The sequence below is a fragment of the Petromyzon marinus genome, unplaced genomic scaffold (assembly GCF_048934315.1).
Source record: "Petromyzon marinus isolate PM22_M1 ecotype Great Lakes invasive population unplaced genomic scaffold, UKy_Petmar_22M1.pri1.0 PM_Scaffold_103, whole genome shotgun sequence".
Taxonomy (NCBI): Eukaryota; Metazoa; Chordata; class Hyperoartia; order Petromyzontiformes; family Petromyzontidae; genus Petromyzon; species Petromyzon marinus.
This window is the reverse complement of record NW_027423062.1, coordinates 135,868-148,367: the sequence shown is the minus strand read 5'-3', so window position 1 is coordinate 148,367 and position 12,500 is coordinate 135,868. Positions and strand designations below refer to the sequence as shown.

General features: G+C 47.1%; 1 protein-coding gene across 2 annotated transcripts in view; it reads left to right on the top strand.

Annotated features, from left to right (window-relative positions):
* Window positions 1-12,500, top strand: part of LOC116938286 (uncharacterized) — a 118,198-nt gene that overhangs the window by 87,689 nt on the left and 18,009 nt on the right. For both annotated transcript variants that reach the window (XM_076063357.1, XM_076063356.1), the window contains exons 10-11: window positions 2,677-2,784; window positions 10,841-10,956. In XM_076063357.1, coding sequence (XP_075919472.1) covers window positions 2,677-2,784; window positions 10,841-10,956 — 224 coding nt within the window. The remainder of the gene's footprint in view (window positions 1-2,676; window positions 2,785-10,840; window positions 10,957-12,500) is intronic.

Here is a 12,500-nt window from a genome sequence, read left to right as displayed (position 1 = left end):
TGATGGTGAGCGGGCCCGGGTAAAACTACGTGGCCGGGAGTCAGAGCCATTCCCTGTACACCTTGGGGTGCGACAGGGATGTCCTCTGGCTCCCACATTATTTAACATCTATTTTGACCACGTAGTTCGTGAAGCCTTCAATAGCTGTACCGGGGGAATCTCCATATGGTACAGATTTAATGGGAGGCTAATCGATGCCCGGGTGCGGTCAAGGGATGGCTCCCTATTGCTCAACCACGTTATGTATGCTGATGATTTGGTAATAGCTGCTCAGTCAGAGGAGGAGTTGGAGACGCTGCTGCTGAGACTGGAGCGTGCCACTAAGAGGTGGGGCCTTACCATCAGCCCCACCAAAACTAAGCACCTGCCTGGGTATTTTGTACCATCGGACACTCCACCCCCACAACTCCCAATCGGTGATGGGGCTGTTGTGGAAAGAGTGGAGAGTTCCCCATACGTGGGCAGTGTGCTTATGACTGGCTCCAGTTTAACAGCAGAGGTCTCACTCCGAATCAGTCGAGCGGCAATATCTTTTCATCGGTTGCGTAACGCTGTGTGGAAGCTACCTGGTCTGTCGCTCCGCACTAAGCTTCAGGTCTTCTCGGCCACTGTCATTCCCTCCCTTCTCTACGCTTGCGAAACGCAGACCCCCCTAATGGAACATCTTTGCCGGTTAGAAACATTTAGACTGGCCTGCCTACGATCCATCCTGGGTTTAACCAGACTGGATTGTTTGAGGAGCTCACAAATCCTTGAAAGATCTGGGCAAGGTCCCATCGGTGAGCTCCTCTGGCGGGCAAGGCTGCGATGGCTGGGTCATGTAGCCCGCATGCCCAGCCACCGCATGCCGAAACAGCTTTTGTTCGGCCGGATCGAGGGGGCTAAACGGGCGCGGCACGGGCTAGAGAAGAGATGGAGTGATGTGGTACAGGAGGACGTGGAGCTGAGTGGACTTGCCTATGACTGGTCCCAGCGGTGTCATGATCGGCCTCTGTGGAGGAGGCTCGTGAAGGACGCTACTGGGCAGTTGGAGGTTGTCGCCCTCCAACAACAACGGAGGGCGGAGGAGCGACGCTCACAACAACGAGCGGAGCGCTGGGTGGCTAAAGCACAGCAGATTGGCGCAGTAGGGGGCACAGGTGGTGCATCAGCCAGTCATCTCAGTCAGTCGACCCGTGGCACATGGGTCTGCCCCGTGACCTCCTGCCAGCGGGCGTTCGACACTCCACGTGGCCTCAAGGTGCACATAGCCTGGCACAAGCGTCGTGGTGACGTCACCGCCACTTAGTGGCAAATGGCGGAATGGCGGTTGTTGTGCTGTGTGTGTGTCTGTGTGTGTGTTTGTGTGTCTGTGTGTGTCTGTCTGTGTGTGTGTGTCTGTCTGTGTGTGTCTGTCTGTGTGTGTGTCTGTGTGTGTCTATGTGTATGTATAGTGTAGTGTAGTGTATAGTATTGTAGTGTACAGTGTAGTGTATAGTGTAGTGTATAGTAGTGTAGTGTATAGTGTAGTGTATAGTGTAGTGTATAGTAGTGTATAGTGTAATGTATATTAGTGTAGTGTATAGTAGTGTATAGTGTAGTGTATGGTAGTGTAGTGTATATTAGTGTAGTGTATAGTAGTGTAGTGTATAGTAGTGTATAGTGTAGTGTATAGTAGTGTAGTGTATAGTGGTGTAGTGTATAGTAGTGTAGTGTATAGCAGTGTAGTGTATAGTGTAGTGTATAGTAGTGTAGTGTATAGTGTAGTGTATTTTAGTGTAATGTATAGTAGTGTAGTGTATAGTGTAGTGTATGGTAGTGTAGTGTATAGTGTAGTGTATAGTAGTGTATAGTGTAATGTATATTAGTGTAGTGTATAGTAGTGTAGTGTATAGTAGTGTAGTGTATAGTAGTGTAGTGTATAGTAGTGTAGTGTATAGTAGTGTAGTGTATAGTGTAGTGTATAGTAGTGTAGTGTATAGTAGTGTATAGTAGTGTAGTGTATAGTAGTGTATAGTAGTGTAGTGTATAGTGTAGTGTATAGTAGTGTAGTGTATAGTAGTGTAGTGTATAGTGTAGTGTATAGTAGTGTAGTGTATAGTAGTGTATAGTGTAGTGTATAGTAGTGTATAGTGTAGTGTATAGTAGTGTATAGTGTAGTGTATAGTAGTCTAGTGTATAGTGTAGTGTATAGTAGTGTAGTGTATAGTAGTGTATAGTGTAGTGTATAGTAGTGTATAGTAGTTTAGTGTATAGTAGTGTATAGTGTAGTGTATAGTAGTGTATAGTAGTGTAGTGTATAGTGTAGTGTATAGTGTAGTGTATAGTGTAGTGTATAGTAGTGTAGTGTGTAGTGTATAGTGTAGTGTATAGTAGTGTAGTGTATAGTAGTGTATAGTGTAGTGTATAGTAGTGTTGTATAGTGTAGTGTATAGTAGTGTAGTGTATAGTGTAGTGTATAGTAGTGTAGTGTATAGTAGTGTAGTGTATAGTGTAGTGTATAGTAGTGTAGTGTATAGTAGTGTATAGTGTAGTGTATAGTAGTGTATAGTGTAGTGTATAGTAGTCTAGTGTATAGTGTAGTGTATAGTAGTGTAGTGTATAGTAGTGTATAGTGTAGTGTATAGTGTAGTGTATAGTGTAGTGTATAGTGTAGTATATCTATAGTAATAATATTGTGTCTGTGTCTCTTTACAGTTCATAGCGACAGATCCCGTTCCCGTCAGTCTGCACTACGACACAGCTCACGACCAGATGTGGGTCGTGAGTTGGGGAGACTTTGAACAGAGAAATCCCAGCCTGCAGGTAACCACCACACGTAGACACACACACTTAGACACACACACACACACACGCAGATAGACACACACACATTGACACACACACACACGCAGATAGACACACACACTTAGACACACACACGCAGATAGACACACACACTTAGACACACACACACACACGCAGATAGACACACACACACACATTGACACACACACACACGCAGATAGACACACACACTTAGACACACACACACGCAGATAGACACACACAATTAGACACACACGCAGATAGACACACACACTTAGACACACACACACACGCAGATAGACACAACAACAACCGCCATTCGCCACTAAGTGGCGGTGACGTCACCACGACGCTTGTGCCAGGCTATGTGCACCCTGAGGCCACGTGAAGTGTCGAACGCCCGCTGGCAGGAGGTCACGGGGCAGACCCAGGTGCCACGGGTCGACTGACTGAGATGACTGGCTGATGCACCACCTGTGCCCCCTACTGTGCCAACCTGCTGTGCTTTAGCCACCCGGCGCTCCACTCGTTGTTGTGAGCGTCGCTTAGGCTGGCCTGCCTACGATCCATCTTGGGTTTAACCAGGCTGGATTGTGTGAGGAGCTCACAAATCCTTGAAAGATCTGGGCAAAGTCCCATCGGTGAGCTCCTCCGGCAGGCAAGGCTGCGATGGCTGAGTCATGTAGCCCGCATGCCCAGCCACCGCATGCCGAAACAGCTTTTGTTTGGCCGGATTGAGGGGGCTAAGCGGGCGCGGCACGGGCTAGAGAAGAGATGGAGTGATGTGGTACAGGAGGACGTGGAGCTGAGTGGACTTGCCGATGACTGGTACCAGCGGTGTCAAGATCGGCCTCTGTGGAGGAGGCTCGTGAAGGATGCTACTGGGCAGTTGGAGGCAGTCGCCCTCCAACAACAACGGAGGGCGGAGGAGCGACGCTCAGAACAACGAGCGGAGCGCCGGGTGGCTAAAGCACAGCAGGTTGGCACAGTAGGGGGCACAGTAGGTGGTGCATCAGCCAGTCATCTCAGTCAGTCGACCCGTGGCACCTGGGTCTGCCCCGTGACCTCCTGCCAGCGGGCGTTTGACACCTCACGTGGCCTCAGGGTGCACATAGCCTGGCACAAGCGTCGTGGTGACGTCACCGCCACTTAGTGGCGAATGGCGGATGTTGTTGTTGTCTATGTGTGTGTGTCTATGTGTGTATCTACGTGTGTGTCTATGTTTGTGTGTCTGCAGGTTATCAGACAGGCGAGTGTGTCTATGTGTGTGTCTATGTGTGTGTCTATGTGTGTGTGTGTCTATGTGTGTGTCTATGTGTGTGTGTCTATGTGTGTGTGTCTATCTGCAGGTTATCAGACTGGCGAGTGTGTCTATGTGTGTGTGTGTGTCTATGTGTGTGTGTCTGTCTATGTGTGTGTGTCTATGTGTGTGTCTATCTGCAGGTTATCAGACAGGCGAGTATGTCTATGTGTGTGTGTGTGTGTCTATGTGTGTGTGTGTATGTCTATGTGTGTGTGTCTCTATGTATGTCTATGTGTGTGTCTATGTGTGTCTATGTGTGTGTGTCTATGTGTGTGTGTCTATCTGCAGGTTATCAGACAGGCGAGTGTGTCTATGTGTGTGTCTATGTGTGTGTGTCTATATGTGTGTCTATGTGTGTGTGTCTATGTGTGTGTCTACGTGTGTGCAGGTTATCAGACAGGCGAGTGTGTCTATGTGTGTGTGTGTCTATGTGTGTGTGTGTCTATGTGTGTGTGAATATGTCTATGTGTGTGTGTCTATGTGTGTGTGTCTATGTGTGTGTGTCTATGTGTGTGTCTATGTGTATGTCTATGTGTGTGTGTCTATGTGTGTGTGTGTCTCTGTGTGTGTGTCTATGTATGTCTATGTGTGTGTGTCTATGTGTGTGTCTATGTATGTCTATGTGTGTGTCTCTGTGTGAGTGTGTCTATGTATGTCTATGTGTGTGTGTCTATCTGCAGGATATCAGACAGGCGAGTGTGTCTATGTGTGTGTCTATGTGTGTGTGTCTATATGTGTGTCTATGTGTGTGTGTCTATGTGTGTGTCTACGTGTGTGTGTCTGTCTGCAGGTTATCAGACAGGCGAGTGTGTCTATGTGTGTCTATGTGTGTGTGTGTGTCTATGTGTGTGTGTGTCTATCTGCAGATTATCAGACAGGCGAGTGTGTCTATGTGTGTGTCTATGTGTGTGTGTGTCTATGTGTGTGTGTCTATGTGTGTGTCTATGTGTGTGTCTATGTATGTCTATGTGTGTGTGTCTATCTGCAGGTTATCAGACAGGCGAGTGTGTCTATGTCTGTGTGTATGTCTATGTTTGTGTCTATGTGTGTGTGTCTATGTGTGTGTCTATCTGCAGGTTATCAGACAGGCGAGTGTGTCTATGTGTGTCTATGTGTGTGTGTGTGTCTATGTGTGTGTGTGTCTATCTGCAGATTATCAGACAGGCGAGTGTGTCTATGTGTGTGTCTATGTGTGTGTGTGTCTATGTGTGTGTGTCTATGTGTGTGTGTCTATGTGTGTGTCTATGTGTGTGTCTATGTGTGTGTGTCTGTCTGCAGGTTATCAGACAGGCGAGTGTGTCTATGTGTATGTCTATGTGTGTGTGTGTCTATGTGTGTGTCTATCTGCAGGTTATCAGACAGGCGAGTGTGTCTATGTGTGTGTGTGTCTATGTGTGTGTGTCTATGTGTGTGTGTATGTGTGTCTATGTATGTCTATGTGTGTGTTTCTATGTGTGTGTGTCTATGTGTGTGTGTCTATCTGCAGGTTATCAAACAGGCGAGTGTGTCTATGTCTGTGTGTATGTCTATGTTTGTGTCTATGTGTGTGTGTCTATGTGTGTGTCTATCTGCAGGTTATCAGACAGGCGAGTGTGTCTATGTGTGTCTATGTGTGTGTGTGTGTCTATGTGTGTGTGTGTCTATCTGCAGATTATCAGACAGGCGAGTGTGTCTATGTGTGTGTCTATGTGTGTGTGTCTATGTGTGTGTATGTGTGTCTATGTATGTCTATGTGTGTGTTTCTATGTGTGTGTGTCTATGTGTGTGTGTCTATCTGCAGGTTATCAGACAGGCGAGTGTGTCTATGTCTGTGTGTATGTCTATGTTTGTGTCTATGTGTGTGTCTATGTGTGTGTCTATCTGCAGGTTATCAGACAGGCGAGTGTGTCTATGTGTGTCTATGTGTGTGTGTCTATGTGTGTGTGTCTATCTGCAGATTATCAGACAGGCGAGTGTGTCTATGTGTGTGTCTATGTGTGTGTGTGTCTATGTGTGTGTGTCTATGTGTGTGTGTCTATGTGTGTGTCTATGCGTGTGTCTATGTGTGTGTGTCTGTCTGCAGGTTATCAGACAGGCGAGTGTGTCTATGTGTGTCTATGTGTGTGTGTGTGTCTATGTGTGTGTGTGTCTATCTGCAGATTATCAGACAGGCGAGCGTGTCTATGTGTGTGTCTATGTGTGTGTGTGTCTATGTGTGTGTGTCTATGTGTGTGTGTCTATGTGTGTATCTATGTGTGTGTCTATGTGTGTGTGTCTATCTGCAGGTTATCAGACAGGCGAGTGTGTCTATGTGTGTGTGTCTATGTGTGTGTGTCTATGTGTGTGTGTGTCTATGTGTGTGTGTGTCTATGTATGTCTATGTGTGTGTGTCTATGTGTGTGTCTATGTGTGTGTGTCTATCTGCAGGTTATCAGACAGGCGAGTGTGTCTATGTGTGTGTGTCTATGTGTGTGTGTCTATGTGTGTGTGTCTATGTGTGTGTGTGTCTATGTGTGTGTCTATGTGTGTGTGTCTATGTGTGTGTGTCTATGTGTGTGTGTCTATGTGTGTGTCTATGTGTGTGTGTGTCTATGTGTGTGTGTCTATCTGCAGGTTATCAGACAGGCGAGTGTGTCTATGTGTGTGTGTGTCTATGTGTGTGTCTATGTGTGTGTCTATCTGCAGGTTATCAGACAGGCGAGTGTGTCTATGTGTGTGTGTCTATGTGTGTGTCTATGTGTCTATGTATGTCTATGTGTCTATCTGCAGGTTATCAGACAGGCGAGTGTGTCTATGTGTGTGTCTATGTGTGTGTGTCTATCTGCAGGTTATCAGACAGGCGAGTGTGTCTATGTGTGTGTGTCTATGTGTATGTCTATGTGTGTGTCTATGTGTGTGTGTGTGTCTATGTGTGTGTGTCTATGTGTGTGTGTCTATGTGTGTGTCTATGTGTGTGTGTCTATGTGTGTGTCTATGTGTGTGTGTCTATGTGTGTGTCTATGTGTGTGTGTGTCTATGTGTGTGTCTATCTGCAGGTTATCAGACAGGCGAGTGTGTCTATGTGTATGTCTATGTGTGTGTGTGTCTATCTGCAGGTTATCAGACAGGCGAGTGTGTCTATTTGTCTATGTGTCTATGTGTGTGTCTATGTGTGTGTGTCTATCTGCAGGTTATCAGACAGGCGAGTGTGTCTATGTGTATGTCTATGTGTGTGTGTCTATCTGCAGGTTATCAGACAGGCGAGTGTGTCTATTTGTCTATGTGTCTATGTGTGTGTCTATGTGTCTATGTGTGTCTATGTGTGTGCGTCTATCTGCAGGTTATCAGACAGGCGAGTGTGTCTATGTGTGTGTGTCTATGTGTGTGTCTATGTGTGTGTCTATGTGTGTGTGTCTATGTGTGTGTGTCTATGTGTGTGTCTATCTGCAGGTTATCAGACAGGCGAGTGTGTCTATGTGTATGTCTATGTGTGTGTGTGTCTATCTGCAGGTTATCAGACAGGCGAGTGTGTCTATTTGTCTATGTGTCTATGTGTGTGTCTATGTGTGTGTGTCTATCTGCAGGTTATCAGACAGGCGAGTGTGTCTATGTGTATGTCTATGTGTGTGTGTCTATCTGCAGGTTATCAGACAGGCGAGTGTGTCTATTTGTCTATGTGTCTATGTGTGTGTCTATGTGTCTATGTATGTCTATGTGTGTGTGTCTATCTGCAGGTTATCAGACAGGCGAGTGTGTCTATGTGTGTGTGTCTCTATGTATGTCTATGTGTGTGTGTCTATGTGTGTGTGTGTCTATGTGTGTGTCTATGTGTGTGTGTCTATCTGCAGGTTATCAGACAGGCGAGTGTGTCTATGTGTATGTCTATGTGTGTGTGTCTATCTGCAGGTTATCAGACAGGCGAGTGTGTCTATTTGTCTGTGTCTATGTGTGTGTCTATGTATGTCTATGTGTGTGTGTCTATCTGCAGGTTATCAGACAGGCGAGTGTGTCTATGTGTGTGTCTATGTGTGTGTCTATGTGTGTGTCTATGTGTGTGTGTGTCTATGTGTGTGTGTCTATCTGCAGGTTATCAGACAGGCGAGTGTGTCTATGTGTATGTCTATGTGTGTGTGTCTATCTGCAGGTTATCAGACAGGCGAGTGTGTCTATTTGTCTGTGTCTATGTGTGTGTCTATGTGTCTATGTGTGTCTATGTGTGTGTGTCTATCTGCAGGTTATCAGACAGGCGAGTGTGTCTATGTGTGTGTCTATGTGTGTGTCTATGTGTGTGTCTATGTGTGTGTGTCTATGTGTGTGTGTCTATGTGTGTGTCTATCTGCAGGTTATCAGACAGGCGAGTGTGTCTATGTGTGTGTGTCTATGTGTGTGTGTGTGTGTCTATGTGTGTGTGTCTATGTGTGTGTGTCTATGTGTGTGTCTATGTGTATGTCTATGTGTGTGTCTATGTGTGTGTGTCTATGTGTGTGTGTCTATCTGCAGGTTATCAGACAGGCGAGTGTGTCTATTTGTCTATGTGTCTATGTGTGTGTCTATGTGTGTGTGTGTCTATGTGTGTGTGTCTATCTGCAGGTTATCAGACAGGCGAGTGTGTCTATGTGTGTGTGTGTCTATGTGTGTGTCTATGTGTGTGTGTCTATGTGTGTGTGTCTATGTGTGTGTGTCTATGTGTGTGTCTATCTGCAGGTTATCAGACAGGCGAGTGTGTCTATGTGTGTGTGTCTATGTGTGTGTGTCTATGTGTGTGTGTCTATGTGTGTGTGTCTATGTGTGTGTGTCTATGTGTGTGTCTATGTGTATGTCTATGTGTGTGTCTATGTGTGTGTGTGTCTATGTGTGTGTGTCTATCTGCAGGTTATCAGACAGGCGAGTGTGTCTATTTGTCTATGTGTCTATGTGTGTGTCTATGTGTCTATGTATGTCTATGTGTGTGTGTCTATCTGCAGGTTATCAGACAGGCGAGTGTGTCTATGTGTGTGTGTCTATGTGTGTGTGTGTCTATGTGTGTGTGTGTCTATGTGTGTGTGTGTCTATGTATGTCTATGTGTGTGTGTCTATGTGTGTGTGTGTGTCTATGTGTGTGTGTGTCTATGTGTGTGTGTCTATCTGCAGGTTATCAGACAGGCGAGTGTGTCTATGTGTGTGTGTCTATGTGTGTGTCTATGTGTCTATGTATGTCTATGTGTCTATCTGCAGGTTATCAGACAGGCGAGTGTGTCTATGTGTATGTCTATGTGTGTGTCTATGTGTGTGTGTCTATGTGTGTGTCTATGTGTCTATGTATGTCTATGTGTGTGTGTCTATCTGCAGGTTATCAGACAGGCGAGTGTGTCTATGTGTGTGTGTCTCTATGTATGTCTATGTGTGTGTGTCTATGTGTGTGTGTGTCTATGTGTGTGTGTCTATGTGTGTGTGTGTCTATGTGTGTGTGTCTATCTGCAGGTTATCAGACAGGCGAGTGTGTCTATTTGTCTATGTGTCTATGTGTGTGTCTATGTGTCTATGTATGTCTATGTGTGTGTGTGTCTATCTGCAGGTTATCAGACAGGCGAGTGTGTCTATGTGTGTGTGTGTCTATGTGTGTGTCTATGTGTGTGTCTATGTGTGTGTGTGTCTATGTGTGTGTGTGTCTATGTGTGTGTGTCTATGTGTGTGTGTCTATGTGTGTGTGTCTATGTGTGTCTATGTGTGTGTGTCTATCTGCAGGTTATCAGACAGGCGAGTGTGTCTATGTGTGTGTGTCTATGTGTGTGTCTATGTGTGTGTCTATGTGTGTGCGTCTATCTGCAGGTTATCAGACAGGCGAGTGTGTCTATGTGTGTGTGTCTATCTGCAGGTTATCAGACAGGCGAGTGTGTCTATTTGTCTATGTGTCTATGTGTGTGTCTATGTGTCTATGTATGTCTATGTGTGTGTGTGTCTATCTGCAGGTTATCAGACAGGCGAGTGTGTCTATGTGTGTGTGTGTCTATGTGTGTGTCTATGTGTGTGTCTATGTGTGTGTGTGTCTATGTGTGTGTGTGTCTATGTGTGTGTGTCTATGTGTGTGTGTCTATGTGTGTGTGTCTATGTGTGTGTGTGTCTATGTGTGTGTGTCTATCTGCAGGTTATCAGACAGGCGAGTGTGTCTATGTGTGTGTGTCTATGTGTGTGTCTATGTGTGTGTCTATGTGTGTGTGTCTATCTGCAGGTTATCAGACAGGCGAGTGTGTCTATGTGTGTGTCTATGTATGTCTATGTGTGTGTGTCTATCTGCAGGTTATCAGACAGGCGAGTGTGTCTATGTGTGTGTGTCTATGTGTGTGTCTATGTGTGTGTGTGTCTATGTGTGTGTGTGTCTATGTATGTCTATGTGTGTGTGTCTATGTGTGTGTGTGTGTCTATGTGTGTGTGTGTCTATGTGTGTGTGTCTATCTGCAGGTTATCAGACAGGCGAGTGTGTCTATGTGTGTGTCTATGTGTGTGTGTGTGTCTATGTGTGTGTGTGTCTATGTGTGTGTGTCTATCTGCAGGTTATCAGACAGGCGAGTGTGTCTATGTGTGTGTGTCTATGTGTGTGTGTGTCTATGTGTGTGTCTATGTGTGTGTGTCTATGTGTGTGTGTCTATGTGTGTGTGTCTATGTGTGTGTCTATGTGTGTGTGTGTCTATGTGTGTGTGTCTATCTGCAGGTTATCAGACAGGCGAGTGTGTCTATGTGTGTGTGTCTATGTGTGTGTGTCTATGTGTGTGTCTATGTGTGTGTGTGTGTCTATGTGTGTGTGTCTATCTGCAGGTTATCAGACAGGCGAGTGTGTCTACACCTCACCACGTGGTGCACCCACAGATCGTGGCTGACAGAATCAGCGACTTCTACCTGAAGCCTGCAGGCCTCCTGGTCACTCACAGCAGGTGAGCAGGTGGTGAGTAGGTGGTGAGTAGGTGGTGAGTAGGTGGTGAGTAGGTGGTGAGTAGGTGGTGAGTAGGTGGTGAGTAGGTGGTGAGTAGGGGGTGAGTAGGTGGTGAGTAGGTGGTGAGTAGGTGGTGAGTAGGGGGTGAGTAGGTGGTGAGTAGGTGGTGAGTAGGTGGTGAGTAGGTGGTGAGTAGGTGGTGAGTAGGTGGTGAGTAGGTGGTGAGTAGTGGGCGAGTAGTGGGTGAGTAGGTGGTGAGTAGGTGGTGAGTAGGTGGTGAGTAGGGGGTGAGTAGGTGGTGAGTAGGTGGTGAGTAGGGTGGTGAGTAGGTGGTGAGTAGGTGGTGAGTAGGTGGTGAGTAGGTGGTGAGTAGGTGGTGAGTTGGTGGTGAGTAGGTGGTGAGGAGGTGGTGAGTAGGGGGTGAGTAGGTGGTGAGTAGGTGAGTGGTGAGTAGGTGGTGAGTAGGTGGTGAGTAGGTGGTGAGTAGGGGGTGAGTAGGTGGTGAGTAGGTGGTGAGTAGGTGGTGAGTAGTGGGCGAGTAGTGGGTGAGTAGGTGGTGAGTAGGTGGTGAGTAGGTGGTGAGTAGGTGGTGAGTAGGTGGTGAGTAGGTAGTGAGTAGGTGGTGAGTAGGTGGTGAGTTGGTGGTGAGTAGGTGGTGAGTAGGTGGTGAGTAGGTGGTGAGTAGGTGGTGAGTAGTGGGCGAGTAGGTGGGTGAGTAGGTGGTGAGTAGGTGGTGAGTAGGTGGTGAGTAGGTGGTGAGTAGGGTGGTGAGTAGGTGGTGAGTAGGTGGTGAGTAGTGGGTGAGTAGGTGGTGAGTAGGTGGTGAGTAGGTGGTGAGTAGGTGGTGAGTAGTGGGCGAGTAGGTGGTGAGGAGGTGGTGAGTAGGTGGTGAGTAGGTGGTGAGTAGGTGGTGAGTAGGTGGTGAGTAGAGGGTGAGGAGGTGGTGAGTAGGTGGTGAGTAGGTGGTGAGTAGGGGGTGAGTAGGTGGTGAGTAGTGGGTGAGTAGGTGGTGAGTAGTGGGTGAGTAGGTGGTGAGTAGGTGGTGAGTAGGTGGTGAGTAGGGGGTGAGTAGGTGGTGAGTAGGTGGTGAGTAGGTGGTGAGTAGGTGGTGAGTAGGTGGTGAGTAGGTGGTGAGTAGGTGGTGAGTAGGGGGTGAGTAGGTGGTGAGTAGGTGGTGAGTAGGTGGTGAGTAGGTGGTGAGTAGGTGGTGAGTAGGTGGTGAGTAGGTGGTGAGTAGGTGGTGAGTAGGTGGTGAGTAGGTGGTGAGTAGTGGGCGAGTAGGTGGTGAGGAGGTGGTGAGTAGGTGGTGAGTAGGTGGTGAGTAGGTGGTGAGTAGGTGGTGAGTAGGTGGTGAGTAGGTGGTGAGTAGGTGGTGAGTAGGTGGTGAGTAGGTGGTGAGTAGGTGGGAGTAGGTGGGTGAGTAGGTGGTGAGTAGGTGGTGAGTAGGTGGTGAGTAGGTGGTGAGTAGGGTGGTGAGTAGGTGGTGAGTAGGGTGTGGAGTAGTGGTGAGTAGGTGGTAGAGGGTGAGTAGGTGGTGTAATGGGT